Source organism: Salvelinus alpinus, chromosome 17, assembly GCF_045679555.1.
Source record: "Salvelinus alpinus chromosome 17, SLU_Salpinus.1, whole genome shotgun sequence".
In the NCBI taxonomy this organism is placed as follows: Eukaryota; Metazoa; Chordata; class Actinopteri; order Salmoniformes; family Salmonidae; genus Salvelinus; species Salvelinus alpinus.
Genome location: NC_092102.1, coordinates 5150436 through 5173070, shown reverse-complemented (window position 1 = coordinate 5173070; position 22635 = coordinate 5150436). Strand labels below are relative to the sequence as shown.

Below are 22635 nucleotides of genomic sequence, written 5' to 3'. Positions count from 1 at the left end.
TCACCCCTCTCTCCCGAGAAATAAGTGCACTCAGGTTATCCACAAGGCCAAAGTTAGTTACTTTAAGGAACAGTTCTCCCTCTCTGGGTCTAATCCCAAGAAATTCTGGAAAACGGTTAAATACCTCAAGAATAAAGCATCCTCCTCACAGCTGCCCATGTCCCTTAATGTTGATGTGGTTATTACTGACAAGAAGCACATGGCTGAGCTCTTTAAATCACCACTTCATTAAGTCAGGATTCCTATTTGACTCAGACATGCCTCCTTGCCAGTCCAGCATTTCCTCATCTCCCACCCCTTTCAATGTCACTAGCCTCAATGCCCCTCCCACTTTTTCCCCTGCCCCGCTACAAAGTTTCTCCCTGCAGGGGTCACCGAGTCCGAGGTGCTAAAGGAGCTCCTTAAACTTGACCACAAAAACACATCTGTGTCACGGTTGCTGCCCCTATCATTGCTAAGTCTATCTCTGACCTTTTTCACCTGTCTTTCCTCTCTGGGGAGGTTCCCATTGCTTGGAAGGCAGCCACAGTTCGTAGTTTATTTAAAGGGGGAGATCAAGCTGATCCTAACTGTTATAGGCCTATTTCTATTTTGCCCTGTTTATCAAGTGTTGGAAAAACTTGTCAATAATCAACTGACTGCCTTTCTTGATGTCTATCATATTCTCTCTGGTTGGCAAGTTAGTTTCCGCTCAGTTTATGGATGTGTCACTGCAACCTTAAAGGTCCTCAATGATGTCACCATTGCCCTTGATTCTAAGCAATATTGTGCTGCCAAAGCTTTTGATACGGTAGACCATTCTTGTGGGGCGGCTAAGGAGTATTGGTGTCTCTGAGGGGTCTTTGGCCTGGTTTGCTAACTTCCGCTCTCAAAGAGTGCAGTGTATAAAGTCAGAACATCTGCTGTCTCAGCCACTGCCTGTCACCAAGGGAGTACCCCAAGGCTCGATCCTAGGTCCCACGCTCTTCTCAATTTACATCCACAACATAGCTCAGGCAGTAGGTAGCTCTCTCATCCATTTATATGCGGATGATACAGTCTTATACTCAGCTGGCCCCTCCCCGGATATTGTGTTAAACGCTCTACAACAAAGCATTCTTAATGTCCAACAAGCTTTCTCTGCTCTTAACTCCTCCAAAACAAAAGGTATTGTGGTTTGGTAAGAAGAATGCCCCTCTCCCCACAGGTGTGATTACTACCTCTGAGGGTTAAGAGCTTGAGGTAGTCACCTCATACAAGTAATTGGTAGTATGGCTAGACAGTACACTGTCCTTCTCTCAGCACATATCAAAGCAGCAGGCTAAATTTAAATCTAGACTTGCTTTCCTCTATGGTAATCGCTCCTCTTTCACCCCAGCTGCCAAACTAACCCTGATTCAGATGACCATCCTACCCATGCTAGACTACGGAGAAATAACTTATAGATCGGCAGGTAAGGGTAATCTCGAGCGGTTAGATGTTCCTTATAGGACACGTCACTGCACTCCATTCTCCTCTGTAAACTGGTCATCTCTGTATCCCCGTCTCAAGACCCACTGGTTGATGCTTATTTATAAAACCCTCTTAGGCCTCACCCCCCCCCCATCTTAGATATCTACTGCAGCACTCATCCTCCACATACAACACCTGTTCTGTTGTCTCCACCTTCTTGCCCTTTGTGCTGTTGTCTGTGCCCAATAATGTTTATACCATGTTTTGGGTTGTTGTCATGTTGTGTTGTCATGTGTTGCTGCCTTGCTATGTTGTCTTAGGTCTCTCTTTATGTAGTGTTGTGTTGTCTCTCTTGTCATGATGTCTGTTTTGTCCTAAATACACTGCTCAAAAAAATAAAGGGAACACTTAAACAACACAATGTAACTCCAAGTCAATCACACTTCTGTGAAATCAAACTGTCCACTTAGGAAGCAACACTGATTGACAATAAATTTCACATGCTGTTGTGCAAATGGAATAGACAAAAGGTGGAAATTATAGGCAATTAGCAAGACACCCCCAAAAACATCAGCCAGGAAGCATAGGAACTGAGAAGTGGTCTGTGGTCACCACCTGCAGAACCACTCCTTTATTGGGGGTGTCTCGCTAATTGCCTAATTTCCACCTTTTGTCTATTCCATTTGCACAACAGCATGTGAAATTTATTGTCAATCAGTGTTGCTTCCTAAGTGGACAGTTTGATTTCACAGAAGTGTGATTGACTTGGAGTTACATTGTGTTGTTTAAGTGTTCCCTTTATTTTTTTGAACAGTGTATATATATATATTTAAATAATGTTTAATCCCAGCCCCCGTCCCCGCAGGAGACCTTTTGCCTTTTGATAGGCCTTCATTGTAAATAAGAATTTGTTCTTAACTGACTTGCCTAGTTAAATAAAGATTAAATAAAAATGAAGCCTGATTAAAGAACTTTCTCACATTTCTCGTGGAATTTGAAAGGCCTTAATATTCCTATCAAGCATTCCAGCTGTCTTGATATTCTAGCAAGAAACCATATTGATTTAGCAATGCTCCAAAAACACACCTGCTCCAAAAGGACGCACTTAGAATAGAGTACTATTTGTACAAATTGACTGCTTTTTCATCAGCCCCAAACAAAACTAAAGGTGTAATCATAATGATATATAATAAAATGAAAATCACCATCCTTGGTATAAGCAAAGTCCAAGAAGGCATTATCACTTTAAACGTATCCATAATGGGAAAAAAATTGCCTTTATTAATGTGTATGCTCCAAAATCATATGATCCTAAGTTTTCTGATTCTTTTCTGATTCTCTGAACATTATACGTGTTAGAATTAACTTAATTCCAACTGGTTATTGAGACAGACATGAATGCCATTCTGGACATGCGGGACAAATCTAATAAGACCAACTACAATCCAAAAGCTCTCCAACGTATGTGACCTGTTCCAGGAAGCTAGGTATATGTAGCACGTCACTACTTCACAGCAGAGGAATTTGAGAATTTCTTTGGGGCAGAAATGCCATCTGGAACACGTGAACTTTCATGTGCCTTAAATAACAAACTTGTATGCCATATTTAAATATGAATAAAATTGTTAAATTATTTGGTTTAGCCACAGAAAAAGACAGGAAGTTTCCCGTTAGCCATGATTGGCTAAGATAATGGGTGGGATGGACATGCCAAGAGATGAGTTCATGTTCTGCCATGGAGCAAACTTTAATTTTATTTGATATAGTGTGTGTTTACCAGAAATAGTCAGAAAAATTTTGCTACATAGGACCGAATGAAGGTGGTGGGTCACATATACTCTCGGATTGATGCCTGGCGACCTCATAACCCTAAAAAAATATATAATAGTTTTTTTAAAAGAGTACATTTTCTATTCAAACAGGCACTCCCGAATCGATTTCGTACGATTATCTACTCCTCATTTTTCATTCATCAATAAAATAAATTTGACATATGATCATATCTGATCATCACGCTTATTAGGTTAAGATAGGGCAAGGTTTTAAAGATTGCACCAACAAATATGGCCACTCAGTTTCTAGCTCCTTTACAAGCATGTCTCTACACCCACAATAACATCTGCTAAATGTGTATGTGACCAATAAAAATGTGATTTGATTATTATACAAATGTCTGAATCTTGTAAAATAGCCACAAGCTAGCATGAGGGACAAGAAGTAGCTAGCGACATTGAGGTTTGTTGAGGGAAAAGTCAGCTAACCTTGTACGCTAACTAGGTATAATTAGATAGCTAATAGCAAGTTCAATTTCTCTTATGATTAAAAAGCCAACAACATTTTTATAAAACAGCATATTATTGACCTAAAAGTTTAGCTGTGTTAGCCCTGTCGCTAGCTTATCCAGGGTCAGTCATACATAGAACAACCATGTACTGTCTATCTATGGGAACAACTGCAACCTTTTTGCAAGCAACATTGCTAAAATGAATAAAATAAAATGAATATGTAATGCTTATTTTCTGTAGTCTAATTTTCATCTCCATACTGTACCTAAAGTACAAGGGTTGCACTAAACAATTTTATGTCAGCACTTAAAGGGCATGTACAGATTCTGGTATATGGTTTGCCTATATATTGTCTATTGGTATCATTTTAAATTGAAAACATATAGTTCAACATGTAAACAATGTGCGAGTTTAGCTATTCTCTGCTTCAGATGGCAAATGACCAGTAATGCCATCATACTGTAGGCCTATGCATGCCATATGATAAGATGCAAAAGGATTCACATGAGTGAGTGAGTGAGTGAGTGAGTGAGTGAGTGAGTGAGTGAGTGAGTGAGTGAGTGAGTGAGTGAGTGAGTGAGTGAGAGAATCAAATAAAACAGATTGTATATCTTACAATTAGACAAAAAGGAAAAGTTCATTTGAGAATATAACACAGACACATTGGACAGAACCCCGCTCCCTCTTTATTGCAGGATTAAGTGATTAATCAACATTGACACTAGTTCATTATTAATAACAGTTTTCTTAATTTTAAACACTTCACTTCAAATAATCAACGCTTCAAAATGTACAAATAAGCTAATTTATATGTAAAGATTAGACATCTTAGTCTAAACAACAATAGATAAATGAGTAGTAAGAAGTAAGCTATTATTACTAAAGCATCATTGCAGGTAAAAAACTCCATACCAGTGGTGGCCAACCTTGCTCCACTGATCCCTGATCTACTGGGTGAGCAGACTTCTACTCCAGCCCAACAATAGCGCACTTGACTATCAACTCATTAGGTTTGTTAAATTGAGTCAGGTGTGTATTGCTGGGCTGAAACAGAACCCTGCACACCCAAGCAGACCTCCAGCAGGGTTGGCCTGCTCCAAAGGTTAAAGGTTTATACATTATGCGTGATGTTTAACTGTATAAAACATTCGCTAACATAGGTAGGCCTACATATATAACCCATGGCATATAGGATATACCTTTAGTCTCTTGGGACATTCATTGGACCTCGCACTTCATCTCCAAACAGGCGTTCCATATCTAAGGACATAAAACATCAAAGAAACAGGCTTCATTATATTCCAATTAGACAGCACTGAATATTATGTTGCTATTGTCTCTGTCCTCAAAGTTTCCCCCTCTAGGAACTGTGGAATCTTTTCATAATGTCCTACCACAAAATGACCTCTCTATCCAGTAGCCTACACTGTCCCTTTGCTGATAACTGGCAATCATTATCTAGAAATGCATTGAGACTTTTTACATGATTACATCAAGATAGCTAGCTAATAGGACATTAGCTAGCTGAATACATTTAATTAACTTAGCTAAACAGTGTGCAAATTGGCTAGCTAGCTATGTAGCAGCTCAGTTGAGTTAGCCTACAAAGTGGCCTACTGTAGCCAGCTAGCTAGCAAATAAAACAATAATTATTTACTTACTTGAATAGGTTCTCCCACTGCCTCCATTTTATTGGGTTCTTAAAAGAACAAAATAAATAGGCAATCTTGCCGGTGGTAGCAAAGCCTGCAGCCATGTGGACGAATGCAGGCGAGGCAAAAAGTGTGTTTGTCACCAGAACGGTTTAGAATGTGTTGTGACGTTTCACTTAACCAGCATAATCCATTTTCCAAAAATATAAAATCGCACTGTAGGCCACACTTGACTTGAAATCTAGCACACGTATTAACTTCCCGGATGGAAAACAGTGACACAAATAACACATCTTCTATGGGTGTGTGGGAGAAGGGTGCTTGAAATATAACATTCAATCAAAATCTTGCAACTGGGAGCCAGCCGACCATTCAAACCATTTTTGCAATACAAAATTCTCCTTACCTCCAAGTGATGCGTGGCAAAGATGTGATTTTGGAGGTATGGAAATGCGAGACTAGTAATACTGTAGTGAAAACAGGACTTTTATTATTTAAAGTTACATATGAATGATACTGCAACATTCACAAAGGGGTTATGTATACCCCTTCATATGAAGTGTTACTTGAACATTTACAAATCTACATTTTATTTGTCACATGCTTCGTATAAAACAGGTGTGGACTAACAGTGAAATGTTAATTTACGGGATGTCCCAACAACGCAGAGAGAAATAGAAAAGTAAAAACATGTAATAATGAAAGTAATAATAGATACACAATGAGTAACAATAATTTGGCTAGTGTTTGCCGAGTCGAAGTGCAGGGGTACGAGGAGTTGGAATCAGCTAAACTTTGAACATTGAGATATTAAATAAATTATAGATTAGAAGCATAGAATATAAGGAGTGAAAGAGACTGGGTTTTATGTCAGAAGTTAATGGTTCTCTGTAGAAACACAGATGGCTTTGAAATGTGTTGGGTGGACGGGGGGAGATCAAAGGATAGGGGGAGCAGATGGACATCTGTGGATTAGGCGAAGGAGGGGTTGAGGTCAGGAGGTGAGATCAGATCCCCTGAAGGGAGTAATAAGGGTTTTACGACCCTTTTCCTGTGGAACCATAAGATGTAAGGATTGGAGCGAAGGAGGAGTGTCTTAAGTGGGATATACAGTGGGGAGAACAAGTATTTGATACACTGACAATTTTGCAGGTTTTCCTACTTACAAAGCATGTAGAGGTCTGTAATTTTTATCATAGGTACACTTCAACTGTGAGAGAAGGAATCTAAAACAAAAATCCAGAAAATCACATTGTATGATTTTTAAGTAATTCATTTGCATTTTATTGCATGACATAAGTATTTGATACATCAGAAAAGCAGAACTGAATATTTGGTACAGAAACCTTAGTTTGCAATTACAGAGATCATACGTTTCCTGTAGTTCTTGACCAGGTTTGCACACACTGCAGCAGGGATTTTGGCCCACTCCTCCATACAGACCTTCTCCAGATCCTTCAGGTTTCGGGGCTGTCGCTGGGCAATACGGACTTTCGGCTCCCTCCAAAGATTTTCTATTGGGTTCAGGTCTGGAGACTGGCTAGGCCACTCCAGGACCTTGAGATGCTTCTTACGGAGCCACTCCTTAGTTGCCCTGGCTGTGTGTTTCGGGTCGTTGTCATGCTGGAAGACCCAGCCACGACCCATCTTCAATGCTCTTACTGAGGGAAGGAGGTTGTTGGTCAAGATCTCGCGATACATGGCCCCGTCCATCCTCCCCTCAATACGGTGCAGTCGTCCTGTCCCCTTTGCAGAAAAGCATCCCCAAAGAATGATGTTTCCACCTCCATGCTTCACGGTTGGGATGGTGTTCTTGGGGTTGTACTCATCCTTCTATTCCTCCAAACACGGCGAGTGGAGTTTAGAGCAAAAAGCTCTATTTTTGTCTCATCAGACCACATGACCTTCTCCCATTCCTCCTCTGGATCATCCAGATGGTCATTGGCAAACTTCAGACGGGCCTGGACATGCGCTGACTTGAGCAGGGGGACCTTGCGTGCGCTGCAGGATTTTAATCCATGACGGCGTAGTGTGTTACTAATGGTTTTCTTTGAGACTGTGGTCCCAGCTCTCTTCAGGTCATTGACCAGGTCCTGCCGTGTAGTTCTGGGCTGATCCCTCACATTCCTCATGATCATTGATGCCCCACGAGGTGAGATCTTGCATGGAGCCCCAGACCGAGGGTGATTGACCGTCATCTTGAACTTCTTCCATTTTCTAATAATTGTGCCAACAGTTGTTGCCTTCTCACCAAGCTGCTTGGCTATTGTCCTGTAGCCCATCCCAGCCTTGTACAGGTCTACAATTTATCCCTGATTTCCTTACACAGCTCTCTGGTCTTGGCCATTGTGGAGAGGTTGGAGTCTGTTTGATTGAGTGTGTGGACAGGTGTCTTTTATACAGGTAACGAGTTCAAACAGGTGCAGTTAATACAGGTAATGAGTGGAGAACAGGAGGGCTTCTTAAAGAAAAATTAACAGGTCTGTGAGAGCCGGAATTCTTACTGGTTGGTAGGTGATCAAATACTTATGTCATGCAATAAAATGCAAATTAATTACTTAAAAATCATACAATGTGATTTTCTGGATTTTTGTTTTAGATTCCGTCTCTCACAGTTGAAGTGTACCTATGATAAAAATGACAGACCTCTACATGCTTTGTAAGTAGGAAAACCTGCAAAATCGGCAGTGTATCAAATACTTGTTCTCCCCACTGTATATACCTGTGATGGTGAGAAATGTTTTGATGTCTGAATACAGCTGTGTCGACCCTTTGGGAAGAATTCAACTTGGTTAAGCTTCTCTAGTGTCCGTGAGTTATTTACAAATTGAGTTATTTAAAAATAAGAACCTAACAGAGGTAATGTAGATACTGTACACATGTGCATATACAGTGCATTCGGGAAGTATTCAGACCCCTTCACTTTTTCCCACATTGTTACATTACAGCCTTATTCTAAAATGGATTAAATAAAATGTTTTTCCACATCAATCTACACACAATACCCCATAATGACAAAGCGAAAACAGGTTGAGAAATGTTTGCAAATGTATTAAAAGTAAAAATTAAATTAAAATAAATACCTTATTTACATAAGTATTCAGAACCTTTGCTATGAGACTCAAAATTGAGCTCAGGTGCATCCTGTTTCCATTGATAATCCTTGAGATGTTTCTACAACTTCATTGAAATCCACCTGTGGTAAATTCAATTGATTGGACATGATTTGGAAAGGCACACACACCTCTTTATATAAGATCCCACAGTTGACGGTGCATGTCAGAGCAAAAACCAAGCCATGAGGTCGAAGGAATTGTCCGTAGAGCTCCAAGACAGGATTGTGTTGAGGCACAGATTTGGGGAAGGGTAACAAAAAATGTCTGCAGCATTGAAGTTCCCCAAGCACACAGTGGCCTCCATCATTCTTAAAATGGAAGAAGTTTGGTTACTACCAAGATTCTTCCAAGAGCTGGCCGCCTGGCCAAACTGAGCAATCGGAGGAGAAGGGCCTTGGTCAGGGAGGTGACCAAGAACCGATGGTCACTTTGACAGAGTTCTAGATTTCCTCTGTGGAGATGGGAGAACCTTCCAGAAGGACAACCATCTTTGCAACACCACCAAATCAGGCCTTTATGGTAGAGTGGCCAGACGAAAGCCACTCCTCCGTAAAAGGCACATGATAGCTCACTTGGAGTTGGCCAAAAGGCACCTAAAATATTCTTAGACCATTAAGAACAAGATTCTCTGGTCTGATGAAAACCAAGATTGAACTCTTTGGCCTGAATGCCAAGCATCACGTCTGGAGGAAACCTGGCCCCATCCCTACGGTGAAGCATGGTGGTGGCAACATCATGCTGTGGGGATATTTTTCAGCGGCAGGGACTGGGAGACTAGTCAGGATCGAGGGAAAGATGAACGAAGCAAAGTACAGAGAGATCCTTGATGAAAATCTGCTCCAGAGTGCTCAGGGCCTCAGACTGGGGTGAAGGTTCACCTTCCAACAGGATAATGGCCCTAAGCACACAGCAAAGACAACGCAGGAGTGGCTTCGGGACAAGTCTCTGAATGTCCTTGAGTGGCCCAACCAGAGCTGGGACTTCAACCCGATCAAACATCTCTGGAGAGACCTGAAAATAGCCTGAGTAACGGTGAAACGTAACAAAATGTGGAACAAGTCAAGGAGTCTGAATACTTTCTGAATGCACTGTAACTAGGAATAAAGTGACAGATAGTAAACGGTAGCAGCAGCGTATGTGATGAGTCAAAAAAGTGCAAAAAGGTTCAATGCAGATCGTTAAATAGTTAACCAAATAGTTACCCGGACAAACTACTGTATTTAGCAGTCTTATGCCTTGGGGCTAGAAGCTGCTCAGGAGCCTTTTAGTCCCAGACTTGGCGCTCCTGTACCGCTTGCCATGCGGTAGCAGAGAGAACAGTATGACTTGGGTGGCTGGAGTCTGAAAATTCTTAGGGCCTTCCTCTGACACCGCCTGGTATAGAGGTCCTGGATGGCAGGGAGCGTGGGCCCCAGTGATGTACTGGGCCGTACAAACTGCCCTCTGTAGCGCCTTACGGTCGTTTCGCCAAGCAGTTGCCACACAAAGCAGTGATGCAGCCAGTCAAGATGATCTCAAAGGTGTAGCTGTAGAACTTTTTGAGGATCTGAGGGCCAAATCGGTTCAGCCCCCTGAGGGAGAAGAGGAATTGTCGTGCCCTCTTCATGGCGGTGTTGGTGTGTTTGGAACATGATAGATCCTTAGTGATGTGGACACAGAGGAACTTGAAACTCTTGACCTGCTCCACTACAGCTGTGAATGGGGGCGTGCTAGGCCCTCTGTTCCCTATAGTCCACAATCAGCACCTTTGTCTTGCTGACATTGAGGGAGAGGTTGTTGTCCTGGCACCACACTGCTAGGTCTCTGAACTCCTCCCTATAGGCTGTCTCATTGTCAAGCCTATTACCATTGTGTCATTGGAAAACTAAATGATGGTGCTGGAGTCTTGCGCGGCCACGCAGTTGTGGGTGAACAGCAAAAATAATTTAGACGACAGGTTACCTTGGTGTTCTAGGGCACATGGACTATGGTGGTCTGCTTGAAACATGTAGGTATTAGAGACTCGGTCAGGGAGAAGTTGAAAATGTAATTGAAGACACTTGCTAGCTGGTCAGCGCATGCTCAGAGTAAGCGTCCTGGTAATCTGACTGACTGTTAACCTGTTTAAAGGTCTTACTCACATTGGCTACGGGGAGCATGACAAAATCACACACAAAAAATTAAAAAATATAAATAAAAGTCTATTGCATAATGGAAACGTGTTTTTGCTGTCCCAGTACCCACTCCATGACACACCAAACACAGAACAGGCTTGGAGCACTACAGTATTGCCCTTGTAGCAGTTTAGGGACAAAGTGCCTTACTCAAAGACACAGAGGCAGTAGGGAATGGCACTTGAAAAGGTGATATAGGTGTGTAGTAAACTTGTCTGAGACCTGGAGACTTGTGTACACTTCCTGAGCTAATGTCTACGCTTAAGCTTAGCAGGGTAACACAGTCTTGTGGCCTGCAGGAGACCTAGGTTAGAAACCAGTCTGTACCATTGGTGCCGTGACCGGGATCTGTGAGGAGGTCAAATGGGTGGTGGTGTAACGAATGTAGTTCTGTAAACCATGATTGCATGTTGAGTAACCTTTTTTGATAACTAAAGAGGTTAGAGTGGCAGGCCAGTAAATGGAAAGTTTAAAGTTTAAATCCCAGTGCTGACAACAAATCTTGCAGGTTTGAGCCAGACAGTTGCTGTTGTTAAAACCTAGGTCTCTTGTTACCTTGCTGATCTATGGGCAGCATATAAGCCTACAGGTTAGACAAGGGGTAGACCAAGACGCTATTGTGCCCATGAGCAAGGCACAACCACAAAACCATTACAATGTGAAATCTTCTTTATCTCAGGGGAACTAACACAAGTCTTCAAGTCTCACACAAGGTTACTCAATGTATGAATATTCCTGTTTGATGTGGATGAGTTTGTTTGTGTTTGTAACTGGCGGTGGGTAGTGGTATGTGCATCAAATTAAGGGAAGTAAATTCATTAGGCCCTAATCTATGGATTTCACCTGACTGAGAATAAAGATACATTAAAGGGAGCTTTTTTTTTTTTTAAAAGGTACTGGCGTGTATCAGAAAACTAGTCAGTAGCTGGTGTGACCACCATTTGCATCGTGCTACGCAACACATCTCCTTCGCATAGAGTTGATCAGGCTGTTGATTGTGGCCTGTGGAATGTTGTCCTCTTCAATGGCTGTGCGAACTCGCTGGATATTGGCGGGAAATGGAACATGCTGTCATACACATCGATCCAGAGCAACCCTAACATGTTCAATGGGTGACTATGCAGGCTACGGAAGAAAACACTATAAAGTTTCCAAAACTGTTAAAATAATGTCTGTGAGTATAACAGAACTGATATGGCAGGCGAAAACCTGAGGAAAATCCATCCAGGAAGTGCTATTATTTTGAAATGCCTGTTTTTCCATTGAAAGCCTATCCACCATACAAAGACTTAGGACCAAGTTCACGATCCCTATGGCTTCCACTACATGTGGCCAGTCTTTAGGCATTGTTTCAGGCTTTTACTCTGAAAAATGAGGGAGAAACACCACTTTCAATGAGAGGACAGTGGAAATTTCCAGACATGAGTCCTGCGCATGACCAGGAGCGTGCCTTTCTTGTTTTTCCTTTTCTATTGACGAAGCCATTGTCCGGTTGAAATATGATCGATTATTTATGACAAAAACAACCTGAGGATTGATTATAAACATTGTTTGACATGTTTCTACGAACTTTTACAGTACTTTTTTAGATTTTTTGTCTGCGTGCTGTGACCGCGCTTTGTTCCAATGGATTACTGAACAGAACGCACCAACAAAACTGAGGTTTTTGAATATAAAGAGGGTCTTTATTGAACAAAACAAACATTTGTTATGTAACATGGAGTCTTGGGAGTGCAACCATATGAAGATCATCAAAGGTAAGCGATACATTTTATCGCTATTTCTGACTTATCTACTTGGCTGGTTTGTAATGATTTGTCTCAGATAATCGCATGGTTTGCTTTCGTAAAGTCGTACCCAGAGTAAACGGCCTGCTACTCAGCAATAAAAGCTAGAATATGCATATTAGTAGATCTGGATAGAAAACACTCTGAAGTTTCTAAAACTGTTGAATGATGTCTGTGAGTATAACAGAACTCATATGGCAGGCAAATAACCTGAAAAATTCCTACCAGGAAGTGGAAAATCTGAGGTTTGTAGTTTTTCAACTCTTGCTTATCCAAGATACAGTGGAAATGGGGTCATATTGCACTTCCTTAGGCTTCCACTAGATGTCAACAGTCTTTAGAACCTTGTTTGAGGCTTCTACTGTGAAGTGGGGGCGAATGAGAGGGGAATGAGTCAGAGGTCTGCCAGAGAGCCACGAGCTGACCAGGCGCGTTCACGTGAGAGAGTTAGCTTGCATACCATTGCATTTCTGAAGACAAAGGAATTCCCCGGTTGGAACATTATTGAAGATTTATGTTAAAAACATCCTAAAGATGGATTCTATACAACGTTTGAAATGTTTCTACGAACTGTAACGGAACTTTTTGACTTTTCGTCTGCACCTAGTGATCGCGAGTCATGAATTTTGATTACTGGGCTGAACGCGCTAACAAAAAGGAGGTATTTGAACATAAATTATGTACTTCATCGAACAAAACAAACATATATTGTGGAACTGGGATTCCTGGGAGTGCATTCTGATGAAGATCAGCAAAGGTAAGTGAATATTTATAATGCTATTCTGACATCTGTTGACTACAGAACATGGCGGATATCTCTTTGGATTGTGTTGGTCTCTGAGTGCTGTACTCAGATTATTGCATGGTGTGCTTTTTCCGTAAAGTTTTATTTTTTAAATCTGACACAGCGGTTGCATTAAGGAGAAGTGGATCTAAAATTCCATGCATAACAGTTGTATCTTTTAGCAACATTTATGATGACTATTTCTGTAAATTGATGTGGCTCTCTGCAAAATCACCGGATGTTTTGGAACTACTGAACATAACGCACCAATGTAAACTTAGATTTTTGGATATAAATATGATCTTTACCGAACAAAACATATGTATTGTGTAACATGAAGTCCTATGAGTGTCATCTGATGAAGATCATCAAAGGTTAGTGATTCATTTTATCTATATTTCTGCTTTTTGTGACTCCTCTCTTTGGCTGGTGTTTTTCTGTGACATGGCTCTGACCTAACATAATCGTTTGGTGTGCTTTCGTCGTAAAGCCTTTTTGAAATCGGACACTGTGGCTGGATTTACAACAAGTGTATCTTTAAAATGGTGTAAAATACTTGTATGTTTGAGGAATTTTAATTATAGGATTTCTGTTGTTTTGAATTTGGCGCCCTGCAGTTTCACTGGCTGTTGACGAGGTGAGACGCTACCGTCCCACATACCCTAGAGAGGTTAACCAGAGCCTTACAACCTCTGGGAATTGGTCAAAGCTTGAGTGATAGTTGAGTTCAACCATTGAGATAGCAAAATTCTTGTGACACCCTCTAAATGCCCTGAATGCCTCTACTGATCCTACAGCTATTGCATGCAGTAATCATGTGCCTATGAACCAGATTAATACTGTTAGCACTGAGGCGGTGTGCCCTAGTAGGAGGTCCACTGTGAGCAGCTCACCGTGCACTAACATGAATAACATGAGCACATTCTGCTAAGCTTCCCAGTAAAGAAATGAAAAGTAAGAATCCCACAAGAAAAGTGCTCAAAATAGCCCACGTTCACATATATAGCTTAAGAAACAAGGTCCATGAAATCAATAATTTGCTAGTAACAGATGACATTCATATTTTGACTATCTCTGAAACTCACTTATTTTCCCTTTATTTAACTAGGCAAGTCAGTAAAGAACACATTCTTATTTTCAATGACGGCCTAGGAACAGTGGGTTAACTGCCTTGTTCAGGGGCAGAACAGATTCTTACCGTGTCAGCTCGGGGATTCAATCTTGCAACCTTTCTGTTACAAGTCCAACACTCTACCCACTAGGCTACCTGCCACCCCCATACCTTTGATGATACAGTGGAAGCAATACAAGCTTATAACATTTACAAAAAATATAGAAATTCCGATGGTGGAGGTGTTGCTGTTTATATTCAGAACCAAATTCCTGTAAATATTACACAGGATCTTATGTTAAATACTGATGAAGTAATATGGCTACAGGTTCATCTGCCTGATTTGATCTAAAGCCCATTCCGGTGGGAAGCTGCTATAGACCACCAAGTGCTAACGGTAAGTATCTGGAAAACATGTGTGAAATGCTTGATAATGTATGTGATATCAACAGAGAAGTATATTTTCTGGGTGGTTTAAATATTCACTGGCTCTCATCAAGCTGCCCACTCAGGAAAAAACGTCAAACTGTAACCAGTGCCTGCAACCTGGTTCAGGTTATCAGTCAACCTATCAGGATAGTTACAAACAGCACAGGAATGATATCATCAACATGTATTGATCACATCTTTACTAATGCTGCAGAAATTAGCTTGAAAGCAGTATCCAGATCCATCGGATGTAGTGATCACAATATAGAAGCCATTTCTAGGAACACCAAAGTTAGGCTGGGCCTAATATAGTGTATAAGAAGTAATACAATACGTTTTGTGGTGATTCCTATGTTGTTGATGTAAAGAATATTTATTGGTCCGTGGTGTGTAATGAGGGGCAACCAGACGCTGCACTTGACACATTTATATGATTGCTTATTCCAGTTACTAATAAGCACGCAACCATTAAGAAAATGACTGTAAAACTGTTAAATCCCCTTGGGTTGATGAGGAAATGAATAATGGTATGGTTGAGAAGGTTGAGGCAAAAGGAATGGCCTTCAGTGTTTTATTATCGATCATTGTCTGCTGCTGGAAAAATGTGTTATGGCTTTACACACCCTGCTATATTGTGGATAAATAGTTACCTGTATAACAGAATACAGAGGGTGTTTTTCAATGGAAGCCTCCAACATAATCCAGGTAAAATCAGGAATTCCCCAGCTGTCTAGGACCCTTAATTTTTCCTGTCTTTACTAACGACATGCCACTGGCTGGAATAAGTTAGCCCTAAAATGTCTAAAACTAAAAGCATTGTATTTGGTACAAATCATTCACTAAACCTTTACTAAATATTGTAATATATCATGTGGAAATTGAGCAAATTGAGATGACTAAACTGCTGGTAGTAACCCTGGATTGTAAACGATGAGTAGGGTTGATCCGAACAGTCTGAACTCACAACGACAGTCAAGAACCAAAGCTAACTGGCTAACATTGGCTAGCTACTTCCAGACAAATAATGAGAAAACACCCCACTCTGACCCTTTTACTCACACTAGCAGAGCTGGTTAGGCTGTTTTCATGTTATCCAGAGCGTTGGGGACTGTAACTGCGCTGCTGGCAACATTTTAATTAGCTTTTTTGCCAACATTTACTGACACCAGCCATATTCAACGTGTGTTGAGCGTTCGTAAATTAATCTGCGCTCTCTGGCACACTCAGACGAGAGTGCTCTGAAATCGGAGTAGATGGCCAGACTGAATTTACGAACGCACTCAAAATGGTTACTTGTATAATCTTTTGTAAAGACATGTAGTTATCTAGGTAAACAACGAACCATAATCACAACTCATGACGATACTACCCTGCATGAATCTGCCGGTAGCTAACCAATCAGGTTCAATGTTAGCTAGCTAACATTAGGCTATAGCTAGCTAAGCAAATAGCTCTGAGATACGAATAAGGTCATACACGTAACGTTAGCTAGCGAGCCAGCCAGCTAACGTTAGCTAGCTAGCGAGGTAAACAATGAACCAATCACAACATTACTATCCCGCATTAATCTTTAGGTAGCTAACCAACCAGGTGCAATGTTAGCTAGCTAACATTAGGCTACAGCTAGCCAAGCAAATGGCTCTTTCTGTCAAAATTAGAAACATGTAATATCTGATAATGTAGCTAGCTAGACTTTCTTGCCCCTATACATCATTCATGGTTGGATGCGTCTCATGTCGGATGCCATGGTTGCCCTTAGTTTGAAGATGTAACTCCTTAGCTATTATACTCGAATTCCACTGATTTCAAAACTCAGTCCTCCAGAAAGTGGAGTTTTAATACACGATACATTCAAAAAACGCAGTGTTAGACAGGATTACCAAGACATACTGACCAGCTCAAAGACACAAGCGTGCTATATGGCAAGCCAATCCGAACTCATCTCTCAGCATGACTAGCCCACTCACTATCTGAGCCAATCATGGCTAGCTGTAAGGTTGCTTCCTTTTTCTGTGGCTAAACCAACTAGGCTCGTCATTTAACAATTGTATTCGTATTTACAGATGGCATACAAGTTTGTTATAAACGCACATGAAAGTTCACAGGAGAGCCTTTTGAACGTAGACTTTACATTTTTATCAAAATGTTTTTTGGGGCAGAAATGCCTTCACGAACATGTGAAGTAGTGACCCGTGACATATGCGTAGTTTCCTAAAACGGGTGACATATTTCCATAGTGATAGGTGTAATGGAATGGCAGAGATAGGGAGTTGACAGTGTGAAACTCATTGCATGCTGAAGACACATTGAGCTAATTTAAATCTATTATACTGCTTGTCCGACAATTTTTTCTACCTGTCTCGGACTGTCGTGCACTGCTATGCAAGGGTCTTCTTGACATCCTCTTTCTCCGGGAGCTTACCTGCTCCAGCCGGTAGGCAGTCTCTCTGTGCAACTGCTGCAGGGCGTTCTTCGCGGCGCCATCCTGGTAAACCAGTTTGTCCCTGGACTCCTTCAACTCCCTCAGAAGCTCCTCCACCCGGCCCTCCAACTGGGAGAGACACAAAAGACATTGTAGGGTGAAGTTGCCCCTAGACACTGATCTTAGGACTGTTTTGCATTTAGCACTAATTGCTAAGATTTGGAGGGGAAACCGATCCTAGAGCTGTATCTAGGAGAAACATCACCCAGGAGCAGCAAAGAGTAGAGGACAGGTCCGTCAGGTTAGACAGGGATAGACCTGGCTTAACCTGCCTGACTGACAAGCATGCAAACATACATAACAGTGCTACAGAAAGTATTCAAAACCCTTCACTCTATCCACATTTATCTGTGTTACAGCCTGAATTTAAAATGTATTAAATTTAGATTTTTTTTGTCACTGGCCTACACACAATACCCCATAATGTCAAAGTGTAATCACATTTTTCAAAATGTTTACAAATTATTTTAAAATTAAAAGCTGAAATATTTGTAGTCAATAAGTTTTCAACCTCCTTATTTACATTTGCAATAACAAATTCTGGAGCAGAAATCAATCTGTGATTACCTCATCTCTGTACCCCACACATACAGACAAATGTAAGGTCCCTCAGTCGAGCAGTGAATTTCTAACACAGATTCAACCACAAAGACCAGGGAGGTTTTCCAATGCCTCTCCAAGAAGGGCACATATTAGTAGGGTGAAGAAAAAAGCAGACATTGAATATCCCTTTGAGCATGGTGAAGTTATTAATTACACTTTGGATGGTATATTAATACAACCAAGCACTACAAAGAAACAGGTGTTGCCGGAGAAGAAGGAAACCGCTCAGGGAATTCACCCCGAGGCTTTGATAGGAGAAAACTGAGGATGGATCAACAACATTGTAGTTACTCCACAATACTAACCTAATTGACAGAGTGAAAATTAGGAAGCCTGTACAGAATAAAAATATTCCAAAACATGCATCCGGTTTGTAACAAGGCACTAAAGTAATACTGCAAAAAATGTGGCAAAGCAGTTAACACTTGGTATTCCGGACAAAAACGTATGTATGGGGCAAATCCATTACCGAGTACCACTCTCCATATTTACAAGCATAGTGGATCATGTTATGGGTACGCTTGTAATCATTAAGGACTGCGTAGTTTTTCCAAAAGGCCAAAATGTCATTGGAGATGCTTACCAAGAAAACAGTGATTGTTCCTGAGTGGCCGAGTTACAGTTAAACCTACTTGAACATCTATGGCAAGACCTGAAAATGGTTGTCTAGCAATGATCAACAACCAATTTGACAGAGCTTGCAGATGGGTGAGAAATAAATGTATTTAATTAATTTAAATTCAAGCTACAACATAACAAAATGTGGAATAGATCAAGGGGTATAAATACTTTCTGAAGGCACTGTACCTCCAAAAGGCTACAGACAGGAAATATTTAAAAAGTTTAATACAGATTTTTTTATAATAACAGCGGTAAATGACAACAATTGTTTTTTAATATTTTTAGCTCTTTCATGGCGATGGGTAGTTGAGAAGACTTGGTCTATCTAAAATGCACACGCACAGACAGCAATACGTCTCGTCAATGCTCTGAAAAGACAAACTGAAGGACGGACAGACAGCAATACGTCTCGTCAATGCTCTGAAAAGACAAACTGAAGGACGGACAGACAGCAATACGTCTCGTCAATGCTCTGAAAAGACAACAAAATGAAGGACAGACAGACAGACAGACAGCAATACGTCTCGACAATGCTCTGAAAAGACAAACTGAAGGATTACAGAGATTTGAAATTAATGTCCCAGTTGGGCTATAAAGGTTCCCTGGTTTCCATTCAAGCTGACCCATGTTTAAAAAGCGGTCGAGATAAAAAATCATATCACCTATTTTGGCATTCTCAAATGAAGAGTCAAGGTGTACTGAAAATCACCAATCACGACTCAAGATTCACTGGAATCTGGTGCAGTATAAAAGCTAGTCTACATTATTTATTTATTTATTCTTTAACTAGTCAAGTCAGTTAAAAACAAATTCTTATTTACAATGACGGCCTACCCCGGCCAAACCCTAACCCGGACGACGCTGGGCCAATTGTGCGACACTCGGAGCAACATCAAGAACTACAAGACATGAGTTTAGTTGGCATACAATTTTTGTGCGTTCTGGATACACCGATTCTGCTAATATTATCAGATTTTTACAATGAAGCATATAATCTGCAGAGATCTTCACTGAATTTGAGCATCTAGAATGCACTCTTTGTTTAGTCCTGGCCCTGCTATGACTATGCCTACTAAGTTAACTCCACCTGGCTTTGAAGGTCAACCGGTCATATCATGAGTTCGAGTTTATTTTTACAGGGACAGTGCACATTAATCAACGTTTCAGTAAAAGTGCCGGTTTTAGCCAGCCGGCTAATTTTCAACCGCAGTCCCTGGGCAGGTTATAGGAGGACTGAACTTCTACCAGGGCCCGTGTTCATAAAGCGTCTCAGAGTAGAAGAGCTGATCTAGGATTAGGTCACCCTTGTCCATATAATTATGATCTAAAGAGCAACATTTATCCTAGATCAGCACTCCAATTCTGAGATGCTTTGAAAAATACAGGCCCTGGATAGGGCTGTTACGGTGACCGGTTTACCGCCACACCAGCAGTCACAAATAATGACCGCAGTCAAATTCCACATGACCGTTGAGTCACAGTAACTAGGCTTCTCCAAAACTGCGATCTGATGCCGCCAATGGTCATTAGTAACCTACCAAATCAAACACTTCATGACAGCCCTGGCATTCAGAGTTTGAGCGCATCACGTTGCACAGCGAGAGCCAACTTCTCATAGCTGGTTGACGCCTGGAATTAAATAAGTGTTCTTATAAACCCATGTTGCGCAACATTTCTATAGGCTTATACAATTGAGTGAGAAAACAGAGTTTTGATGGCCTCAATTAAAAAGCAGAGGACCCCATCAGGATTCTATAGGCTAGACCTACTATATTTATTTTGAAACGTTCCTAAAATTATGCACATTGCATCGTTTTTACAACCAGAGTAGCCTACCTGGCTGGAATGAAAATGAGCCATGGTTCTTTTCGCAAATCAAGTGCATACGGATGACATGTCTTTTTTTCCCCTGTTCCGACCAAAAAATTCATTTACTCTTAAATTACATTTTGAGTCTCATAGCAAAAGGTCTGAATACTTATACTTAATGTATTTAATTTTTAGGTTTTTTACATTTTGAAAAAAAAGAGTTTTTTTTCCCTTTGTCATGATGGGGTATTGTCTGTAGATTCATGAGGAAAAACAATTATTTAATACATTTCAGAATAAGGCTGTAAACGTAACAAAACGTGAAAAAAGGGGTCTGAATAGTTTCCGAATGTACTGTAAATAACTGTAAATACCAGAGCACAAATCTCTGAGATCTACGGACATTTCCTTGGACTTCATGGTATAGTTTGTGCTCTGACAGGCACTGTGAACAGTTGGAACTTAAGACCGGTGAGTTATTCTAAATCAAAGGAAATTGGATGCACCTGAGCTCAATTTAGCGCTGTCAGAGGAAAGGGGTGAAAAATATACAGTCGAAGTCGTTAGTTTACATGCACTTAGGTTGGAGTCATTAAAACTCGTTTTTCAACCACTCCACACATTTCTTGTTAACAAACTATAGTTTTGGCAAGTCGGTTAGGACATCTACTTTGTGCATGACACAAGTAATTTTTCCAACAATTGTTTACAGACAGATAATTTCACATAATCACAATTCCAGTTGGTCAGAAGTTTACATGCACTAAGTTGACTGTGCCTTTAAACAACTTGTAAATGGCTTTAGCAGCTTCTGATAAATGATGTCAATTAGCCTGAGTCAATTGGAGGTGTACCTGTGGATGTATTTCAAGGCCTACCTTCAAACTCAGTACCTCTTTGCTTGATATCATGGGAATATCAAAAGAAATCAGCAAAGACCTCAGAAGAAAAATGGTAGACCTCCACAAGTCTGGTTCATCCTTGGGAGAAATGTCCAAACGCCTGAAGGTACCACGTTCATCTGTACAAACAATAGTACGCAAGTATAAACACCATGGGACGACGCAGCCGTCATACCGGTCAGGAAGGAGACGCTTTCTGCCTCCTAGAAATGAACGTACTTTGGTGCGAAAAGTGCAAATCAATCCCAGAACAACAGCAAAGGACCCTGTGAAGATGCTGGAGGAAACAGGTACAAAAGTATCTATATCCACAGTAAAACGAGTCCTATATCGACATAACCTGAAAGGCCGCTCAGCAAGGAAGAAGCCACTGTTCTAAAACAGCCATACAAAAGCCAGACTACGGTTTGCAACTGCACATGGGGACAAAGATCGTACTTTTTGGAGAAATGTCCTCTGGTCTGAAAAAAAATGACCATCGTTATGTTTGGAGGTAAAAGGGGGAGGATTGCAAGCTGAAGAACACCATCACAAACGTGAAGCACGGGGTAGCAGCATCATGTTGTGGGGGTGCTTTGCGGCAGGAGGGACTGGTGCACTTCACAAAATAGATGGCATCATGAGAGAGGAAAATTATGTGGATATATTGAAGCAACATCTCAAGACATCAGTCAGGAAGTTAAAGCTTGGTCGCAAATGGGTCTTCCAAATGGACAATGACCCCAAGCATACTTCCAAAGTTGTGGCAAAATGGCTTAAAGAAAACAAAGTCAAGGTATTGGAGTGGCCATCACAAAGCCCTGACCTCAATCATATAGAAAATGTGTGGGAAGAACTAAAAAAGTGTGTGCGAGCAAGGAGGCCTACAAACCTCTCAGTTACACCAGCTCTGTCAGGAGGAATGGGCCAAAATTCACATAACTTATTGTGGTGTGGGTAGCTTGTGGAAGGCTAGCCGAAACATTTGACCCAAGTTTAAATTGTTTAAGGCAATGCTACCAAATACTAATTGAGTGTATGTAAACTTCTAAACCACTGGGAATGTGATGAAAGAAATAAAAGCTTAAATAAATAAATCATTCCCTCTACTATTATTCTGACATTTCACATTCTTAAAATAAAAAGGTTTTTAATCAAAGTCACACAAATAAATCTAAATTAAGCACACAGTGCATTCAGAAAGTATTCAGACCACTTCCCTTGTTGCACATTGTTACATTACAGCCTTACTCTAAAATGGATTTTAAAAATAGAGGATTTTATCTACACAAAATAGCCCCATAATGACAAAGCAAAAACAATTTTTTTGAATTTGTCTAATTTATTAAAAATAAAAAACAGAAATACCTTATTTACATAAGTATTGAAACCGTTTGCTAAAAGACTCGAAATTGAGCTCAGGTGCATCCTGCTGCCATTGATAATCCTTGAGATGTTTCTACAACTTGATTGGAGTCCACCTGTGGTAAA

General features: G+C 40.8%; 1 protein-coding gene across 1 annotated transcript in view; it reads right to left on the bottom strand.

The window, feature by feature from the left end:
- Positions 1 to 22635, bottom strand: part of ccdc186 (coiled-coil domain-containing protein 186) — a 112090-nt gene that overhangs the window by 76195 nt on the left and 13260 nt on the right. The window contains exon 4 of the mRNA XM_071346980.1: positions 17171 to 17299. Coding sequence (XP_071203081.1) covers positions 17171 to 17299 — 129 coding nt within the window. The remainder of the gene's footprint in view (positions 1 to 17170; positions 17300 to 22635) is intronic.